The 17,455-nt window shown below is 41.9% G+C and overlaps 2 protein-coding genes across 2 annotated transcripts in view; one reads left to right on the top strand and one right to left on the bottom strand.

The window, feature by feature from the left end:
• Positions 1-3,522, bottom strand: part of PRKDC (protein kinase, DNA-activated, catalytic subunit) — an 85,223-nt gene extending 81,701 nt beyond the window's left edge. The window contains exons 1-5 of the mRNA XM_050890725.1: positions 3,381-3,522; positions 2,694-2,770; positions 2,504-2,596; positions 1,583-1,657; positions 534-642 (exon numbers count right to left, since the gene is read on the bottom strand). Of these exons, the coding sequence (XP_050746682.1) occupies positions 534-642; positions 1,583-1,657; positions 2,504-2,596; positions 2,694-2,770; positions 3,381-3,522 (496 nt within the window). The remainder of the gene's footprint in view (positions 1-533; positions 643-1,582; positions 1,658-2,503; positions 2,597-2,693; positions 2,771-3,380) is intronic.
• Positions 3,523-4,206: 684 nt separating this feature from the next.
• MCM4 (minichromosome maintenance complex component 4) lies at positions 4,207-16,156 on the top strand. Its single transcript, XM_050892934.1, has 17 exons — positions 4,207-4,266; positions 4,434-4,534; positions 4,820-4,978; positions 5,781-5,944; positions 6,032-6,130; positions 6,277-6,372; positions 6,458-6,553; positions 7,004-7,142; positions 7,584-7,804; positions 8,321-8,441; positions 10,237-10,496; positions 12,415-12,780; positions 13,100-13,227; positions 13,996-14,203; positions 14,750-14,978; positions 15,093-15,226; positions 15,591-16,156. The coding sequence occupies exons 2-17, from the start codon at positions 4,465-4,467 to the stop codon at positions 15,681-15,683; spliced, it is 2,583 nt and encodes an 860-aa protein (XP_050748891.1). The 5' UTR covers positions 4,207-4,266; positions 4,434-4,464; the 3' UTR covers positions 15,684-16,156.
• The last annotated feature ends 1,299 nt before the right edge of the window (positions 16,157-17,455 follow it).

Here is a 17,455-nt window from a genome sequence, read left to right as displayed (position 1 = left end):
ACTCTTAAGGCTCACAGTTATAGGGGTATGTGTGTGTATAATTATAAAACAGGTATAAGAGTAACTTCAAAGGTTCAGCTACACCAGGTTAGTATTGAACCTGGGGGGGGGGGGAGGAATCTAAGAGCCTAGCAAAGTTAAATTGGTTAACAACAAGAAAGCTGGAATTACTTTGAGGATTTAGGCATTCAGGGACTAATAATAACAGATTAGACATACAAATACTCCTTTATGTCAGGAATCCTAAACCAGACCTATGCTTAAATTCAGTATGAACTACCACCATTAAATGCAATTATATGATTTTTCCCACGTGTTAGCTCATACATATATACAGGTCTGCTAAGAAGCAGCTAACTGCATGATCATGATCAGAAGACCTGAACAAATTTTGCTAGCTCTAAAACACGACAGCTACCATTTTAAAACACACTTGCCATGGGAATAACAATTATACATTTCCATGGGGTATAATCCAACAAAAATAGAGTGTAAATAAAACAAAGGACATGGACAGAAAAACTAAAGCCTACCTGTATCAGGAACTTTACTTTTTGTGGCAAGTTCCCCATAAAATTTATTAAATATCTCTCCAACTTTCATTTCTTCCATCAGACAGGAACGTCGTAAACTTTGGAGCAACTAAGATAGATTAAAAAAAAAAAAGAAAATTTAGGAAAATCATTAATATCACTACCACAACCCTACTTGGTCTAAATAAAAACACAGTTCATTTTGTGTAACTTCAGCTTAAGTATGCTATTCAATGAAAGAGATTCAAGGTGACTGGTTCAGGAAAGAGTATTGGCATGAAATCTACTTTAACAACAAACTACCTTCCTATATATCTATAAATATAAAATTTATAATTTTTAATTTATATTACACATATTATATATAGATCACCTACAAGAAAATGACACAGTATAATTTTATATATATAAAAACCCCACAAGAGCAGAGGCTTAGCAAGTCTGCAGTAGCCTTTATCATATTGTATTTCCCTCCCTGCTGCTATAAAACCAATCCAGTTCACAGAAGAATTGACTCAGAACAACTCAGAAGGGAGTTTTGTTTCTCATAAACAAAACTAAGTAGGTGCAAAAGCATTTGCAAAACAAGGGTCTAATGCCTTCTGAGGAAGCACATTATGAACTACTGTCTCACACAGTAATAAAACTTCTGAAAAAAAGCCCTTCTCCACACTGTGTCTAATATATTATATTATAATATTATATATTAATACATAATATTATTAAGAATACAATAGAACTGCAAAATTTCTCCTCAAAGAACCATAATAAACTGGGAGAGAGAAGATCTGCAACTGCCCCCAAAACAATCGTGTCTTGCTCTAGCAGAGGAAGGAATGACATGCTTAGATCACAGCAACCTACTAGAGCAATATCCAAGACAATCTGTTGTTAAGACATATCTCTTACTAACATCTACATATTACACTATCACTATTCTCTTGCTACTGCAAATTACAGATTTTCTGCATGTTATAGCACAACTATAGTAATACAACAGCTTTTCTACTTTTTCTAGAAACAAGAGAGGTTTATAAAATGCATTTTACCTTAATCAGAAGTTCCAGAGCTGGGATTTTACATTTTGCTGCTCTCTCTTTTGTATAAACACTAATACAAGTTTGCTAGATAGGAAAGAAAATGGACATTATAATACTTGTAAGTAGAGAAGAGAATTCAAAGATAACAATGTATTCATCTACCTCTTTAGAGTATCTGTTCCTAACAAGTCTAAGGTTTTTAAAAAAGACTAAAACAATAAAAATATTCAGTCCTGAAAGTGGCTTCACTGACAACACTGCAGCACTGTCTGACATAACAACAAATCCCAGCTCAAGCAAACAAAGTGCAGTTTCTGGAATAAAAGGCACACATAGCAAATTTTCCGCCTCTGTACTATCATTCCTTACAATACATAGGTACTAATTTGAGATCAGAAAGTGCAGTGGTGCAGTCAAGCATTTCTATGCAAAGCAGTATTATTCAGCAGTCTAGACTTAAGGAACCTCATTTTTAGAGGTATTGTAGTTTCCGCCAATTTCCGTATATATTGCAAAAGTAACAACTTTGCAGGAGAAATTTTTAAAAATCAGTATTTAAAATTAACCATCACCCATAGAAACATTTAAAATATTACACTTAAACTATTAATTTGGTCTGTATAAATTAAAAGTTATAACTATTATTTTCAATATCAATAACTTGCTTTCAAAATCAATACCTATTATGTTCTATAAAGAGAAGTTAATAAAATTAAGTCTACAGTTGAAGAAACAATTCCACACTTCTCCATTGTATGAATTACACTTTATGTCACTCAAGTTATTTCAGCTCTAACAAGAATACCATACATGGGTAAAGCAGACTGGGAGGGGTGAAGGATAGCTACAAATCTGTTACGGTATGAGACCCACAAGAATTGTTTCAACGATTCAGCAAAGACCTTTAGGAAATAATTTCTCTTTACCCACCTTAATACTACAGGCGTAAGGATGAACTTTGTCACCAACTTTTTCCATAAAGACACACAGAAACTTCAATGCTTCTTCCCTGCAATCTCGAAACTGAAAAGTTAAAAAAAAAAAAAATTTAAACGTGTATAACATAACATGCTGTTCATATAGTACTATCTCAACATTTCTTTAAAGTTTACCAACTCACCTCCTCAATGCCAAGGGATCTGTGGATAAAGACGAGTAAGCCATGCTCTTGGGAAAACACCAGGGCCAGGTGCAGCGCTGCAGGGAAGCAAACAAACCATCAGGCGGTGGGCTTCCTTTCTAGAGCAGGCAGGGCTGGACACCGCTCAGCCCGTCACCTTGTGCAGAAGGATGCCTTAACGTCTTGGACAGGACTGATGCTTGTCATCAGAAAAACCACAACTTAATGTGGGTGCTTCTGACCTCCCCATGGACTCAGGCCCAGGCCCTGCGCCTCTGACCTTGCACCGGGGTCTGCCCCAGCCCCTGCCCAGGGCTGAGGGAAAGCCAGCCTGGAGGCAGGTAGGCAGAGAGGGGCACGCACCATAGTATTTTTACCAAGGTAAATGGTTATCTGGGGCAAGAGGCCATCCCTCCCCCGAAATCAACCTTTTATGTCATGCCAGCAGCCCTCAAGTGTCGTGTTGAGTGAAGAATTGAGGGAGGGAGGGCAGAGCCGCCCCGCAGGACCACCGATCTGGTGTGTCCCCCCTCTACCATTAACGAGCCCTCCCCAAGCTGAACAGCTGCTGTTTTAAAGACACCAGCGAGGCAACGGCCGCCCCAGGCCTCGCTCAGAGCCTCTGAGGCCCCCCAGCCCCAGCCCCTGCCGCCACCCCCCGCGACCGGGCCGGGCCCGAGGGCGCACCCTGCGGGCCGCTCGCCAGGCTGGTGAGGCAGGTCTCCCCCAGGCTGCGGAGCAGGCTGTAGCCGTGCAGGGCGGCGCTGGCGGCATCGCTGGACTGCAGGCAGCGGTGCAGCTGGTGCAGGCACTCCTGGACGCCGGCCATGCTGCCCCAGGCCGGCAGCGCAGGCAGCGGCACAGGGTGAAGGGGCAGCGGACGCGAAGGACCCGCCCCCGGTCGGATCCAACACAACCAGCCGGGGGGGGGGGGGGGGGGGGCGACAGGCTGTGGCATCAGGACTGGTGAACGCGGAGGCAGAAGAACGGCAGGCAGATTGCGGCCAGACCATTCCGAGCGGAGAGAGGCGCCACGGGCGGGACGATCGTCTAACGGGCGGTGGCAGGGAAGGGCGCTTGGGGGCATCTTTATGTCTCTCGCCACAGGATCGGCTCAGTACACGCACAGTACAGTACAGTACAGTAGTAGTCCCCCCCTCCCCTCCGCGGAGAATGGTCTGCTCCGACCTCTCCACGCCTCCCCGCCTGACCGCAGCACTAGTTTTGCCGCGAAATTCGGTCAGGTGCGGGCGGTTCCACTCTGGGCTGGGGGGGGCATGATGTGCCGTTGTTGAGGGCAGCCTCCGTCTCGTAGCACAGGGAGTACCCTGCAGTATACTGCTGTCTCTATTGTAGCAAGTCCAGCGGGGCGCCACCCTCACCTCGAATGCCCACAGGGCTGACCGCCTTCCTCCTTTCCTTCTCCGTTCCGCCTCCCCCCTTTCTGCCTCCGCTGGGCGCTCCCGTTGCGATCGCGCCTACCCATTGGCCAGAAAGCCCGCGAGAGCGCGCACACGCGACTCGCTTGGCGCGGAATTTCCTGGGGTCGCTGGTGCTGCTCGGGGTCGCAGAGGTGGGTGGGGGTGCAGGCGCCGGGCGGGGGTCGCTGCCCCGCTCCCCCCGGCAGCTCCGCGCTCGGCGTGCGTGAGGTAAAGGGAGGGAGGGGAAACCCGCCGGCTCGGGGCTCGGCCGGTGGCGGAGCGCCCGCAGCCCGCGTTCCTCTCGTCGACCCCCCCGCAGGTAGGACCGCCGCGGGAGCCGCAGCAGCGCCATGTCGTCGCCTGCCTCCACTCCCAGCCGCCGCCGCGGCAAGCGCGGCCGGGGCAGCAACCCCCCGACTCGTAAGTGCTTTGGTGGGAAGGTGCCGGCCCGGCGGCGGGGGGTAGGCGGCCGGAGCCGGAGCCAGGCCGCGGCTCCCCGGCAGCGGCGGGGTGGGGGCCGCGGGGAGCGGGCGGTTGTTGGCTGCGTGGCGGGCTCTCGCTCCGCTGTCCGCCTGTCGCCGGGGCAGCGCCGCCGTCTCTCTGCCCCGGGGGTGTCCTCCCGGCCGCCGCGCCTGTCCCCCGGTCCGCCTCGTGCGGTGGCGCGACGATGTAAACGCCGGCTCCGGCTCTGCTTGTCTCTTGCAGCACAAGATGCTCGGTCTCCCCCTTCGCAGAAGCGTAGGACAGACGACTCCACCTCCACCGGAGACCTGCAGCCCATGCCCACCTCCCCGCCCGCCGACGTGCAGAGCCCCAGCGCCCCCGATGCTCTCTTTTCCAGCCCCCCGCAGTTCCGCCACTCCGGTACGCTGGGGCTCGGGCAGCTCGGCGGCCGCCCGGCCGGTCAGCAGCGCTGGCTTGGGCAGGCCGTGCCGCTGTGCTTGTGCCTGTGCTGGCTGCCCTGATGCGGTGATGCACCCCGCCCCCGGGGGGCTGCCTGCACTGCTGTGTAGCGAGCCAGTGTGGACAATGGATCCGGCTGAAAAATAGGAAAAAAATGAGTTTTGTCTCAAGTTTGTCATTTGAATTTAGCGTAGCGAACACTGCAGGAGCATAGTCAGTGTCAGATCTGCTGTTGTAGCTTCAAATTATTGTGGGAGTATGTATCGGGGATTACACCTTATTCTTTCATGTAGTTCTAGAAAGAATAAAATAAGTCAGATTATTAATGCGGAAAGAATTAGTTTGATTGCCATAAAAAGCCTTTCTTGCTTTTATAAATAGGATTGTTCTTAATTGCAGTAGCTGGTCGTGTCACTTGTTTCACAGCCCCCAAAATACTGAAAAATGTTTTTCATCTAAAATGCTACGTTTTGACTTTTTATGCTTGAACACTAACATAGTTTTAAAAGGCAGTACTGCTTTAAAGTTCTCTGCCAAAGCTTTACTAGAACTTGGAATCTCAGAAGAGATGTTAATGCAAAGAAAAGTTCTAGGTAGACTCGCAACATCTTTATTGTTTCTGTTTTAACAAAACACTGGAATTGATTGCTGCTCCTTTTGTGACAGTAGAAGAATGATGAGACAAATGCAGAGGCTGAATTTCATTCTGCTTTAAACGTAAAATGTCTTGATAATCATAATAAAACATTTTTTTTTTTAATAGCTATTCCTCTTGACTTCGATATCAGTTCACCTCTGACTTACGGCACACCCAGCTCCAGGGTAGAAGGTACTCCACGAAGTGGTGTACGAGGAACTCCGGTTAGGCAGAGGCCGGATCTCGGGTCTGTCCGTAAAGCCAGACAAGTCGATTTACACTCAGATGGGGTAGGTAGATGTTTCAGCTCTTGTATCTGACAACTTCTTTTTAAACAACTATGCATGTTTGTGTATGCTTAATTTGTTTCCATGCAGCTGGCTGAGGATGTAGTAGCAACCGAGCACTCTCTTGGGCAGAAGCTTGTTATTTGGGGAACAGATGTTAATGTAGCCTCATGCAAAGAGAAATTCCAGGTAGGTTAACTTGTTTTTTCCTTTTTTAAATGAAAAGCTAGTTTGAGTTAAACAAATATTAGCTGAATCTGATACAAAGTAGGTGTTTGTACTACTAAATTCTGCTCATCTTTCCCTTCTGTCTCCCCGTTACCTCTAATATTCAGAGATTTCTTCAGTGCTTCATTGATCCACTGGCTAAAGAAGATGAAGACATTGGCTTGGATCTCAACAAGCCACGCTATATGCAACGACTTGAAGAGGTACTTGTAACACGGCGAAATCTACCTTTTCTTTTTTAGTCTTGTGTGCCATTGAGCTAAAGATTTCTTTTCAAATACCTTGCAGATTAATATGGTTGGGGAACCATTCCTGAATGTAAATTGTGACCATCTAAGATCATTTGATGAAAATCTTTACAGGCAACTGGTCTGCTATCCTCAGGTGAAGTACTGCACTTGTTTTCTGGCTTTCAAGTGGCCCTTTCATGTTTCTGGCTTTTAATATGTTTGTTTAAATGCAATGAGTACTTTGTATGTTCAGTGTAATCTCTGTGGCTTCTTTATTTTACTTAATATAAAATGTCTTGTTTCGTAGTAGTTGATTGTAGGTATTACAGTGGGTGCCTCATGCATGCAAAATTAGCTGGTAAACTGCAACATCTGCAGTCTTGTACTTTTTCTTTTTTTTTTTCCTTTTGCAGTACTGAAATGAATAAATCTGATCTAAACAGCAAGTTTTCTGTTATGTAGGAAAATGCTCAGCTGGCATAACTTTTAGTCATTCCTGGCTGATCAGCAGCACATAAAATGCTTTATGCAAAAATATTTCATTCTATGATTTTTTTTTTTTTTTTAACTTGTAAGCTTAACTGTTTCTAACAATTTTATACAGGAAGTTATCCCAACATTTGACATGGCTGCCAATGAGATCTTTTTTGATCGTTACCCTGATTCAATATTAGAACATCAAATTCAAGTAAGGCCATATAATGCGCTGAAGACTAGGAATATGAGAAGTCTAAACCCTGAAGGTAAACTTCTGATTGCCATGTTAGAACAGAATCTTAAGGATTTATATAAACTTATTGAATGTTAACATAGAATTACATGAAGACCATATAAAACTGTACTTGTGGTCCATCCAGACCCATGTCTTTCATTTATATAAGTCTGTTTCAGAAGCAAATGCTTTAGAGCCCAAACACAGAGTAATCTATCCATAAAGGAAATCTTTCCTGGCATCAGCTGCTCATGTTCTTAGTTCCGCAAGTGCGAAGGATTCTTTCTTTTGTATAAATACTCCTGTAAATTAGAATATTTGTACTACACATTTATGATTCTTTTTGCTTTGCCTTAGACAAAATACTAGTACCTAACCGAATGTCTACCTCCCACCTAAAAACTAATGTAACATGAAATTTTGAAGGTTATTTTAAGAGTATGAAGTCATGATTCGAGTCTCTATTTTGTAGATATTGATCAACTTATCACCATTAGTGGTATGGTCATCAGAAGCTCCCAGTTAATTCCTGAGATGCAAGAAGCATTCTTTAAATGCCAGGTTTGCGCTTTCACCACCAGAGTAGAAATCGATCGTGGCAGGATTGCTGAACCATCAGTATGCAAGAACTGTAACACAACGCACAGTATGGCACTGATTCACAATCGATCCATGTTCTCTGACAAACAGATGGTATGTTGTGCTTAGGTAGTAGGTAAAATGAAACAGTTTCTAGTTTTTTCTCCTCCACCCCCTAATATCAATAGCATTAGTGTATGTATCTTGAGACTGAATGTTTTGAAAAGGGAAAAGTGTTTTGGAACATGAAAATGGGTGAAACAGCTTAGCGAAAGGGTAAGTCTACTTTGGAGAAGAAATGCATTAAAAGGATGAAATGAAGTATGTACACATCTTAATGTTTCCATATGGAAGCCCCTTTTTATATATAGTATGTCCACTTCTATCTGGACTAGATGAGCCTTGTCTGTAACAGCATTTTAGCCATACCAGTAAGCAACCAGCAGAATTCTCATTTTCATCATCTTTTTATTAGTAACCAGTTTTGCTGTTTGGGTGGGGGTATTTTGTTCTTGAGCAACGTTCCTGATTCAAAATGATGCTGAAGACTGTGCTAATACAAGATTGTGTTGTGTGCTCTGTGGAAAAGCTTTGCTTTTTTGAAACTAAAACTTAACTGTTTTTTGCTAGATCAAACTGCAGGAGTCTCCTGAAGATATGCCAGCTGGACAGACCCCTCATACTGTTGCGCTGTTTGCTCACAATGACCTTGTTGATAAAGTTCAGCCAGGTGACAGAGTTAATGTCACAGGTAAAATTTGGTTTGAGTATTTGCATCCTTCTTTTTCACTGATCTTAACTCTATAAAGGGACCTGAGGGGATACACCTGCAAGTGCTGAGGGAGCTGGCCACTGTCTTTGCAAGGCCACTCAGTTATCCTTGAAAAGTCATGGTGACTGGCTAAGATATTGGAAGAAAGCCAATGTCACTCCTAGGGCAAGGAAGAGACCTGGGCAACTACAGGCCAGTCAACCTCATCTTGACCCTGGGAAGGTGATAAAGCCAATAATCCTGGAAACCATTTCTAACGATATGAAGGACAAGAAGGTGATTGGGAGTAATCAGCATGGATTTACAGTGGATAACAACCTTCTGCAATGAGATGACTGGAGCAGTGGATGTTCTTTATTTTGACTTCAGCAAGGCTTTCATCACTGTCTCCCATAATATCCTCATAGACAAACTGATGGTGTATGGGTTAGATAAGTGGGCAGTGAGATGGCTTTAAAACTGGCAGAACTGCTGGGCTCACAGCATTATGGTCAGTGGCACAAAGTCCAGCTGGAGGCTGGTGTACCACAGGTGTACCCCAGAGGTCAATACTGGGGCCAAACACTGTTGGATATCTTCACTAATGACCTGGATGATGGGACAGAGCGCACCCTCAGCAAACTTGCAGACCAAAGCAAAACTGGAAGGAAGCGGTGCTTGATAGACCACATGACTGTGGTGCCAACAGCTTCCTGGGCTGCATTAGGAGGACTGTTGCCAGCAGGTCGAGGGAGGTGATCCTTCCCCTCTCTTCAGCACTGATGAGGCCACATCCGGAGTACTGTGTCCAGTTCTGCGCTCTCCTAGTATAACGGAGATGTGAACATACTGGAGTGAATTCAGCAAAGGGCCATGATGATAACTGGAGCGTCCGTCATATACGGAAAGGCTGAGAAAGCTGGGACTGCTCAGCTTGGACAAGAGAAGGCTCGGGGATCTCACCAGTGTGTTCATAAATACCTGACTTGGTGTGTGGCAGGTGGTGGTGTCAAGAAGACAGAGCCAGACTCTTCTCAGTGGTGCCCAGTGGCAGGCAGTGGGCACAAGCTGAGATACAGGAAATTCCAGTTAAACATAAGGTTTTTTTTTTTACTGTTCGGATGGTCAAGTCCCGGCAGAGGTTGCCCAGAGAGGCTGTGTGGAGTCTCCATCCTTAGAGATACTCAAAACCTGACTGGACACGGCCTTTAGCAACCTGTTCTAGTTGACTCCAGTTTGAGCCCATAGTTGGACTAGACAATCTCCAGATTGTCTGACCTTGACGATTCATTCTGAGAATCTAGGTGAGGAAGAGGCAGTATCTTAAATAGTGTCTGCTGTCAGGAGAGTGGTAGCATAGACTAAGTCCTGTGATACTGCAACCACATTTTATAAACCACTGTGCTTTAAAAGAACTGCTGTACTGCTAGCTGTTAGAGATGCATTAGAAATCTATTATTAAACTTGGCACTTATAAAATGGGGAAATGCTGACTTTAGACATCAGAGCAGGACTTCTGAAAGCATCAAGCCTTTTTTTCTAAAATGCTTAAGCACTTTCCTTGTTGAGAACACTTGTAATAGGAATGTTAAACATACATGCACCAGCAAAAATAGGGTCTAGATGACTTAAATATGTTCCATTGACTTCCACGTGACTCACTCGTACTGGGAAATAAACTGACTGAAGTATTTAGGCTGTTTTGAAAAGCTTTTCAAGGGGAAATGTAGAATTTTCATGTTTTGGAATTACCATGTTTCTTCATATCTAATGCTGTGATTAAAATTGTATTTAGGTATCTACAGGGCAGTCCCAATTCGAGTTAATCCAAGGGTCAGCAACGTAAAATCCGTCTACAAGACCCACATTGATGTCATACACTATCGTAAGACAGATGCAAAACGCCTGCACGGTGTTGATGAGGAAACGGAGCAAAAAATGTTTACAGAGGAACGTGTGGAAATTCTAAAAGAGCTTTCGAAAAAAACAGACATATATGAAAGACTTTCTTCAGCATTGGCCCCAAGTATCTATGAGCATGAAGATATCAAAAAGGTGAATCAAATTCTGTATTTCTCTTGTAAGAAATGTATTTATATGCAAGTACACTTGTAATTATTGTTTGCTATAAAAATGACTTGAGGCTTCAAAATTCAAAAAACTGTATTTTGAGCAGTCTTAAAACTCCATGGTCTTATCAGGATGGAGCTGGTTGTAAGTATCATAATTCTTTTCATAGTATTAAGGAGTGTTAATTAGAGGGAAGATATTGAAAAGGTAGGAATGCAGCAGAACTGGGAAAACTTAATTGCAGTATGCATCTTGGACATTTCTTGAATGTTCAGATTACTGGTGATCAAAGAAAAATAAGTAGCTTATAACATAGTAAGTGATTGCTGAAAAGAGGCATCCACAGGAGAACAGTAGCTTTAAAATGACATGTGGTTGACCCTGACTTATGGGATGTTAATTACTTAGATGTAGCCAAGAAGGGACTGTTCCAATAAAATGCTCAACTGAGGTACTACAATCATTGCAAAAACTAGTCAGTAGTGGGTCTCAAGGTAATGTCAGCCACCGAACAATCCTCTTCAAGTATACTCCTTATTTTTTTCTTTATAGATTTATACATTATCATAGTTCACAGGTTTCTGAAATGGTTAGAAGTTGAATTCAAAATCATACAACGATTTCCTGCTGAAATGGAAATACAGTAATGACAAGTCCATTTGTTGTTACCTCCTCACCACACTAATAACGCACATCAGGTGTAGTGGGTGGAGTTGAGGAAAGCTAGGGACCCTTCACCAAGGGAGATCTTCAGGTTCTGACCAAAATCTGTTCACAACAACATACAAAATTTCTATCTTTAATACCTGAAAGTGCTTGAAACCCACACGCATTGGAGTACCAATACTCTATATTGGGGACCTTGAGGAAAATAAAATGGGGCAGGTCATACTTCTTGTAACTACTGAACAGGTTTTACTGGCCTCCACAGGTTGTTCTAAGTGAATGAGAACAGAACTAATACAGATAGCTCACTCCATGCCTCTGCAAGGATTTCTGTAAGAAATTGTGCAGAGGCTTTACATGAAGGTAGCGTTCAGTATTCCTTGCTGTTTCCAGCCATCGTCGTCACTATCACTTCTTTTCATTGACTTTCTAGCATATATATACTGCTAGAGGGAAAAAAATACAGAAAGAATACTGGGAAATGGTGAATTTTTAATCTAGTAAACTTGAAAAGGAAAAAAAATCCTCCCTGATAATTCTAGCTAACTGATAAAATTATAAGCATATGTTTATACTAATAATTCCAGTACTTTCAAAATACTTGAAGTTAGTTACTTTTATTTCTTTACTAACACCTCAAGCATACGCTTTCTTTAAGAAATGCAGAGGAAGTGTTAGTAAATTCCGATGAAACAAAAGACCTTAAACTTCATCTATATGGGCAAGTAAAGAACTTTTATTTAAGTAATGTTGTGAATGCAGTAAAGCAGTTTTCCTGAAAAGAAAATGATACTTGATTAGTCTTGACTAAAAAGCTGATAAAAATGGCACTTTTCTAATGATACAAAAGACGTAATAGTACTTTGGTCCTAGATTAAACATAGCTTTAGGGAAAACACTAGTCTATTCTGGCTTTCCTATTGTCAGCAGAATGTTATCAAAATTTTAATTACATAAGTTTTGGAATAGATTTGGAACGAATCTAATTTCAAACTTTAATTAGAAGCTGAGTTTGTAGGACCTAGCAGTTTAACTATATGTAATTAACTGGAATTGAGGATATCTATAACGAATGAACCCTTTTAAAGACTTCTAAAAGCAGTTTCAAGTGTTTTCTTTCATGTCAGAGTTGTGTTCATTTTAGCAGTTTATTAGATGTTTCAGTTCAACAGTTGGATTTGCTCTGTTAGCTATATAAGAGGTGATGTTTTGATTTTTAAAGAGAATATTTTTATAGGGAATTCTGCTTCAGCTTTTCGGGGGATCAAGAAAGGATTTTACTCACACAGGAAGAGGCAATTTTCGCGCCGAGATCAACATTCTTCTCTGTGGTGATCCTGGTACTAGTAAATCACAGCTGCTCCAGTATGTGTATAACCTGGTTCCTCGAGGCCAGTATACATCTGGCAAAGGCTCAAGTGCAGTTGGTCTGACTGCGTATGTGATGAAGGATCCAGAAACACGGCAACTGGTTCTTCAGACAGGTGCTCTAGTACTTAGCGACAATGGCATTTGCTGCATTGATGAGTTTGATAAAATGAATGAAAGCACAAGATCAGTATTACATGAAGTAATGGAACAACAGACTCTCTCCATCGCAAAGGTAAGCGTCTGTTTAATTCCAGGTTCTTTCCACTAAGCATGGTATATGCTAGGCAGCTGAAACAGAAAAGTTACCAAGGAACAAAGGATTACACTTTTCTGTTGTCATCAGTGGAACAACTCATTTACAAAAGAATACAGCTTTTGTAGCAAACTGTAGTATTTCCGGATGCTTTTGTTCTTGCTTTACTCTAAAAGGCTTTTGCAATGCAGTTTTTTACTACAGAACCCATAACACTGGTGATCTCACGAAGTTGGGGGAAAAAGTTTTGGTGGTATGTAGTTGCAGCTGGTTTCAGAAATGTTTTTCATTTTGACAGGCTGGAATTATTTGCCAACTGAACGCTCGTACATCTATCCTAGCAGCAGCTAACCCTATAGAATCACAGTGGAATCCGAAAAAGACTACTATTGAAAACATTCAGCTTCCTCATACACTGTTGTCAAGGTACTGAACTCCTGCTTGCATGTCTCATTTTTATGAGATGTTATACTTTCTGTTGTGAAAATGATTAAATGTAGTAGAACGATTGCGTTCTTTGTAGCATAGTGGAAAACTTTTACAGCACTTACTTTAAGTGCTGTTCTTACAGCTGCTATGTGAGCAGAGAACTGCCTTTTAGTATTTAGATATTGACCTTGAACAGAAGATGTGATGAGATCTGTAGGATCTCTTTATCTATGTTGTAGTTTTTCTGTTGTTTCATAATCATCTCCTAGAGAAGAGTTGTTCTGAAACTTACAGTATTGATAACTTCAGCAAAAACTCAGGATGTTCTTCTTGGCTCCATAAAACTTTTAAAGTGAAACACTGATGATCAGGGAACTTGCAGTGGAGGTGGTAGAATCTGAGTATCTGTGCCTGCTTCATGTTGTTCTGTAAAATTCAGTCAGGGAGGTGGCAGTCCTAGCCCTTTAGGCGATAGTTGTTAGAGCAACATCTAGTGTCTGCTGATAGAAAATTAAACTATGTGCTGCAGTTGCATCTCGTGAGGAGTTCCCATCCATAGGATGAAAGCAAATCCACTATGCTGTTCTGTACTTTCAGCATTCTAGAAAAATTATCTTTTCAGTTTAATAGAGCAGCTCCTACTTAGAGTAGGAATTAATAGTCTAATAACTCCTACCTGTACTTGCTAAGTCAAAACCCCTAAAACAAACTACTTTAAATGGCAAGAAAGTAGACACACTAATACTGGATTCTTATCCTGTTCAGATTTGACTTGATCTTTTTAATGTTGGATCCACGTGATGAAGCTTATGACAGACGTCTTGCTCGCCATTTGGTTTCACTGTACTACCAAACTGAAGAAAAGATGGAGGAGGAATACATGGATATGGCAGTATTGAGGGATTACATTGCATATGCTCGTAGTTATATAAATCCCAGGTTAAGTGAAGAAGCAAGCCAAGCCCTTATTGAGGTAAAGGAGTTGCTGTTAATAATGTTCCGAGTCCTTACTGACTTGTGAAAAATGGCAAAATCCCCTCATATGTATCCTTCCTATTTCTATATAATTTTTCTATAAGACTCTTCAAATGTCTCTAAAAATTGCCAGCATTTATAAAGGAAAGAGGGATCAGTATACAAGTCATTCTGCGCTTTGATCGTTAGCTTGCAGATGTGTTGGTTTTGGTTCTATCACAGTAATAAAACCATAAAATTCTACTGAAATGAAATGTGTCGGTACAGACACAAGCACTATTATCTAAGACAGGAGTCCTAAGTTTTTAAAGTGATTCAAAACTTGACTCATTATCATGGCTTAATTGCTTTATAAGGGAAATGTGTATATGTGATGTGGTTATCCTTCATTGCAGAAGAATTGTGAAGGTATACAAGCAGAAATAGCGTTTGGAACAGCTTGCCAGAATCGCTCATATTCTGAAATAAGAGGTGGGGGATGAAGTGGACTCTGAAAATAATAGAAATAACAGGATTTACTGAAATATTTAATGACACTCTTCAGGCATACGTGGACATGAGGAAGATTGGTAGTGGTAGGGGAATGGTTTCTGCATATCCTCGACAACTTGAGTCTCTGATCCGACTGGCAGAAGCACATGCTAAAGTACGCTTTTCTGAGAAAGTTGAAACAATTGATGTAGAAGAAGCAAAACGCCTCCATCGGGAAGCACTGAAACAGTCTGCTACTGATCCAAGGACTGGAATTGTGGACATATCCATTCTCACTACAGGTTTGTTTTCATAGTGATGAGCCTGGGATACTATTGGGCTTTTGTAATTTTTAAATGTAAACTAACCTGTCCTTCTTAGTTTATTTATAAAAGGTGTTTTCTTTCTTTTATAAGGAATGAGTGCAACAGCTCGTAAGCGGAAAGAGGAGTTGGCTCAAGCCTTGAGGAAGCTTATCCAGTCAAAGGGTAAAACACCGGCTTTGAAATACCAACAGCTTTTTGATGATCTCCGAGCACAGTCTGATACAGTAAGTTTCCTGCTTTGTTTTTACATTTTCATTAATTTTAAAAGCATGGTGTTTTTCCAAATCAACATTATCTTGTTCTCAAATCACATTATGGAGGGAAAGGGAGACACTAACTTTTTCAGCTGATGTGACCAGAAAGCCAATTCTATGGATAAATGAGCTGAATCTTTGCTGTATCTTAGTTTATTCTGGCTTCTGAAATAGCAAACTCAGCTTCAGAGTTCCAGGCCAGACTTCAAGTGGCAAAAAGAACATACTAAAGCTTAAAAAACCTGATAAGGAAATTGGTAGGAAGTAAGGCATTTTTATAGTCTTTAAAGTATTCCTTCCCCCATCTTTACTTGATTTACTTCTTTTCTTTAAGGCTGTCACTAAGGAAATGTTTGAAGAAGCACTTCGTGCCTTGGCTGATGATGACTTCTTGACTGTGACTGGAAAGACTGTTAGACTGCTGTAAGTTAGCCTTTCCTTGCAAGCCAGCTGTCACGGCTTTACTTCGCCTTACTTAAGATAGTGTCAGTCTGCAAGATCTTTGAGATTTGGGACTATCATTTGCTATGACAAGCATAGGTTTTCCTTGCAAGTCAACTGTCATGGCTTTACTTCGCCTTACTTACTATATTGCCAGTCAGCAAGATTTTCAAGATTTGGGGCTATCACTTGCTATGACAAGTGTAGCGATGATTAAGTGGTACTTATGTCAACACAAGAGATTACAAAGGACCTAAAAAATCCTTAGCTGAATAATGCTATTTACATTTTAGCTAAATGTAATTACTAATATGTCATGCCACATACTTTTATGAGGTTTTGCAGAACATGCTAATGATGTTGTATGTATTTCAAATTGAATTGTAAAAATTCATCCTAAATGACTTTTTAGTAAATGCAATTTGACTACTAGTATTGCTGTAATCTGAAATAAAGTTATTGGACTTAAAAGGGCTCTTTAGCATTCATTTCAAGTGAAAATTAGCATATCCTGTGCTGAACACTTTTCAATCTAGAATTCTGCAGTTTTTAGGAAGCTCTCTGAGAGCATGAAAGGAGCTTTGCTTTTGTTATTTTTATTTTTTTTTCACTTGAGTGTACTTTGGTAGTATCCTCAATGTAAAAAAGGCAGATAAGATTGTACTTGAAAACAAATTTTCTTACTACACATTTAAGCATGACTGGATAAATTAAGTTACCCACCTTCGGTGTAATCTCATATAATCGGTCCTGAAAGAACAAGGTCCAGTAGTGCATGACTAGAGAATCTTCCCTCATTCTAGGCAAGGTAGATGCTCTCAGCCATTGCATATCAATGGCTGCTATTGTTTTCACAGCTGAGCTAGCAGAAGAGTGCCCTAATTCACTTTGGTGCAGACAGCACCAGGCTGACCTCAGCTGCTCACTTAGCCCTTTTAAGCTGAAGTACTCCTATATTCTGTGCCACTGCTTCCAACAGAAGGGAAGCAAATTTCCCCCATGTGAAAAGGGAGCACTTTAAAACCTAATTTTTCTTGCTACTGGTTCATTATATGAGCAAGATACTGTTTAACTATAGCTGAATTTTCAGTGACTTGGTTTTTTAATACAAGGGAGGAACTCTCAGTCTATCCTAGAGTAAAAATACAATGTATACCAGAAGCATCAGGTTAAGCCACAACCATCTCCCCAGTCTTGTTTACTAGTAAAGAAGTCACTATCACCTCATCTTCTTGGCTTTTACAGACTGGAAGGACATAGTTCATGTTGTGCTTTTCTGTAGAGGAAGTCTAGGCTCCCTGACTCAAGGCTTAAAAGTTAGATACAGGTAAGCTGAGATGTCAGGAGCTTGACACTTCTCTTCAAAACAAGAGTCTGTAAAATAAAATTCCAAACTCCCTTAAATACCAGAATCATAGATTCTCTAGTGGCACTTACTTAGAATCATAAAATCATAGAATGGTTTGGGTTGGAAGGGACCTTTGATGATCACCTAGTTCCAACCCCCCTGCCATGGGCAGGGATACCTTCCACTAGACCAGGTTGCTCAAAGCCCCATCCAATCTGGCCTTGAACACTTCCAGGGATGGGGCATTCGCAACCTCTCTGGGCAACCTGTTCCAGTGCCTCACCACCCTCACAGTAAAGAATTTCTTCCTTACATCTAAACTAAATCTACCCTCTTTTCAGTTTAAAACCATTACCCCTCATCCTATCACTACACTCCCTGATAACATGTCCCTCCCCATCCTTCCTGTA

Source organism: Gymnogyps californianus, chromosome 2 (assembly GCF_018139145.2).
Source record: "Gymnogyps californianus isolate 813 chromosome 2, ASM1813914v2, whole genome shotgun sequence".
Lineage (NCBI taxonomy): Eukaryota > Metazoa > Chordata > Aves > Accipitriformes > Cathartidae > Gymnogyps > Gymnogyps californianus.
Note: the sequence above shows the minus strand (reverse complement) of the source record. Positions and strands in the feature narration are given on the sequence as shown.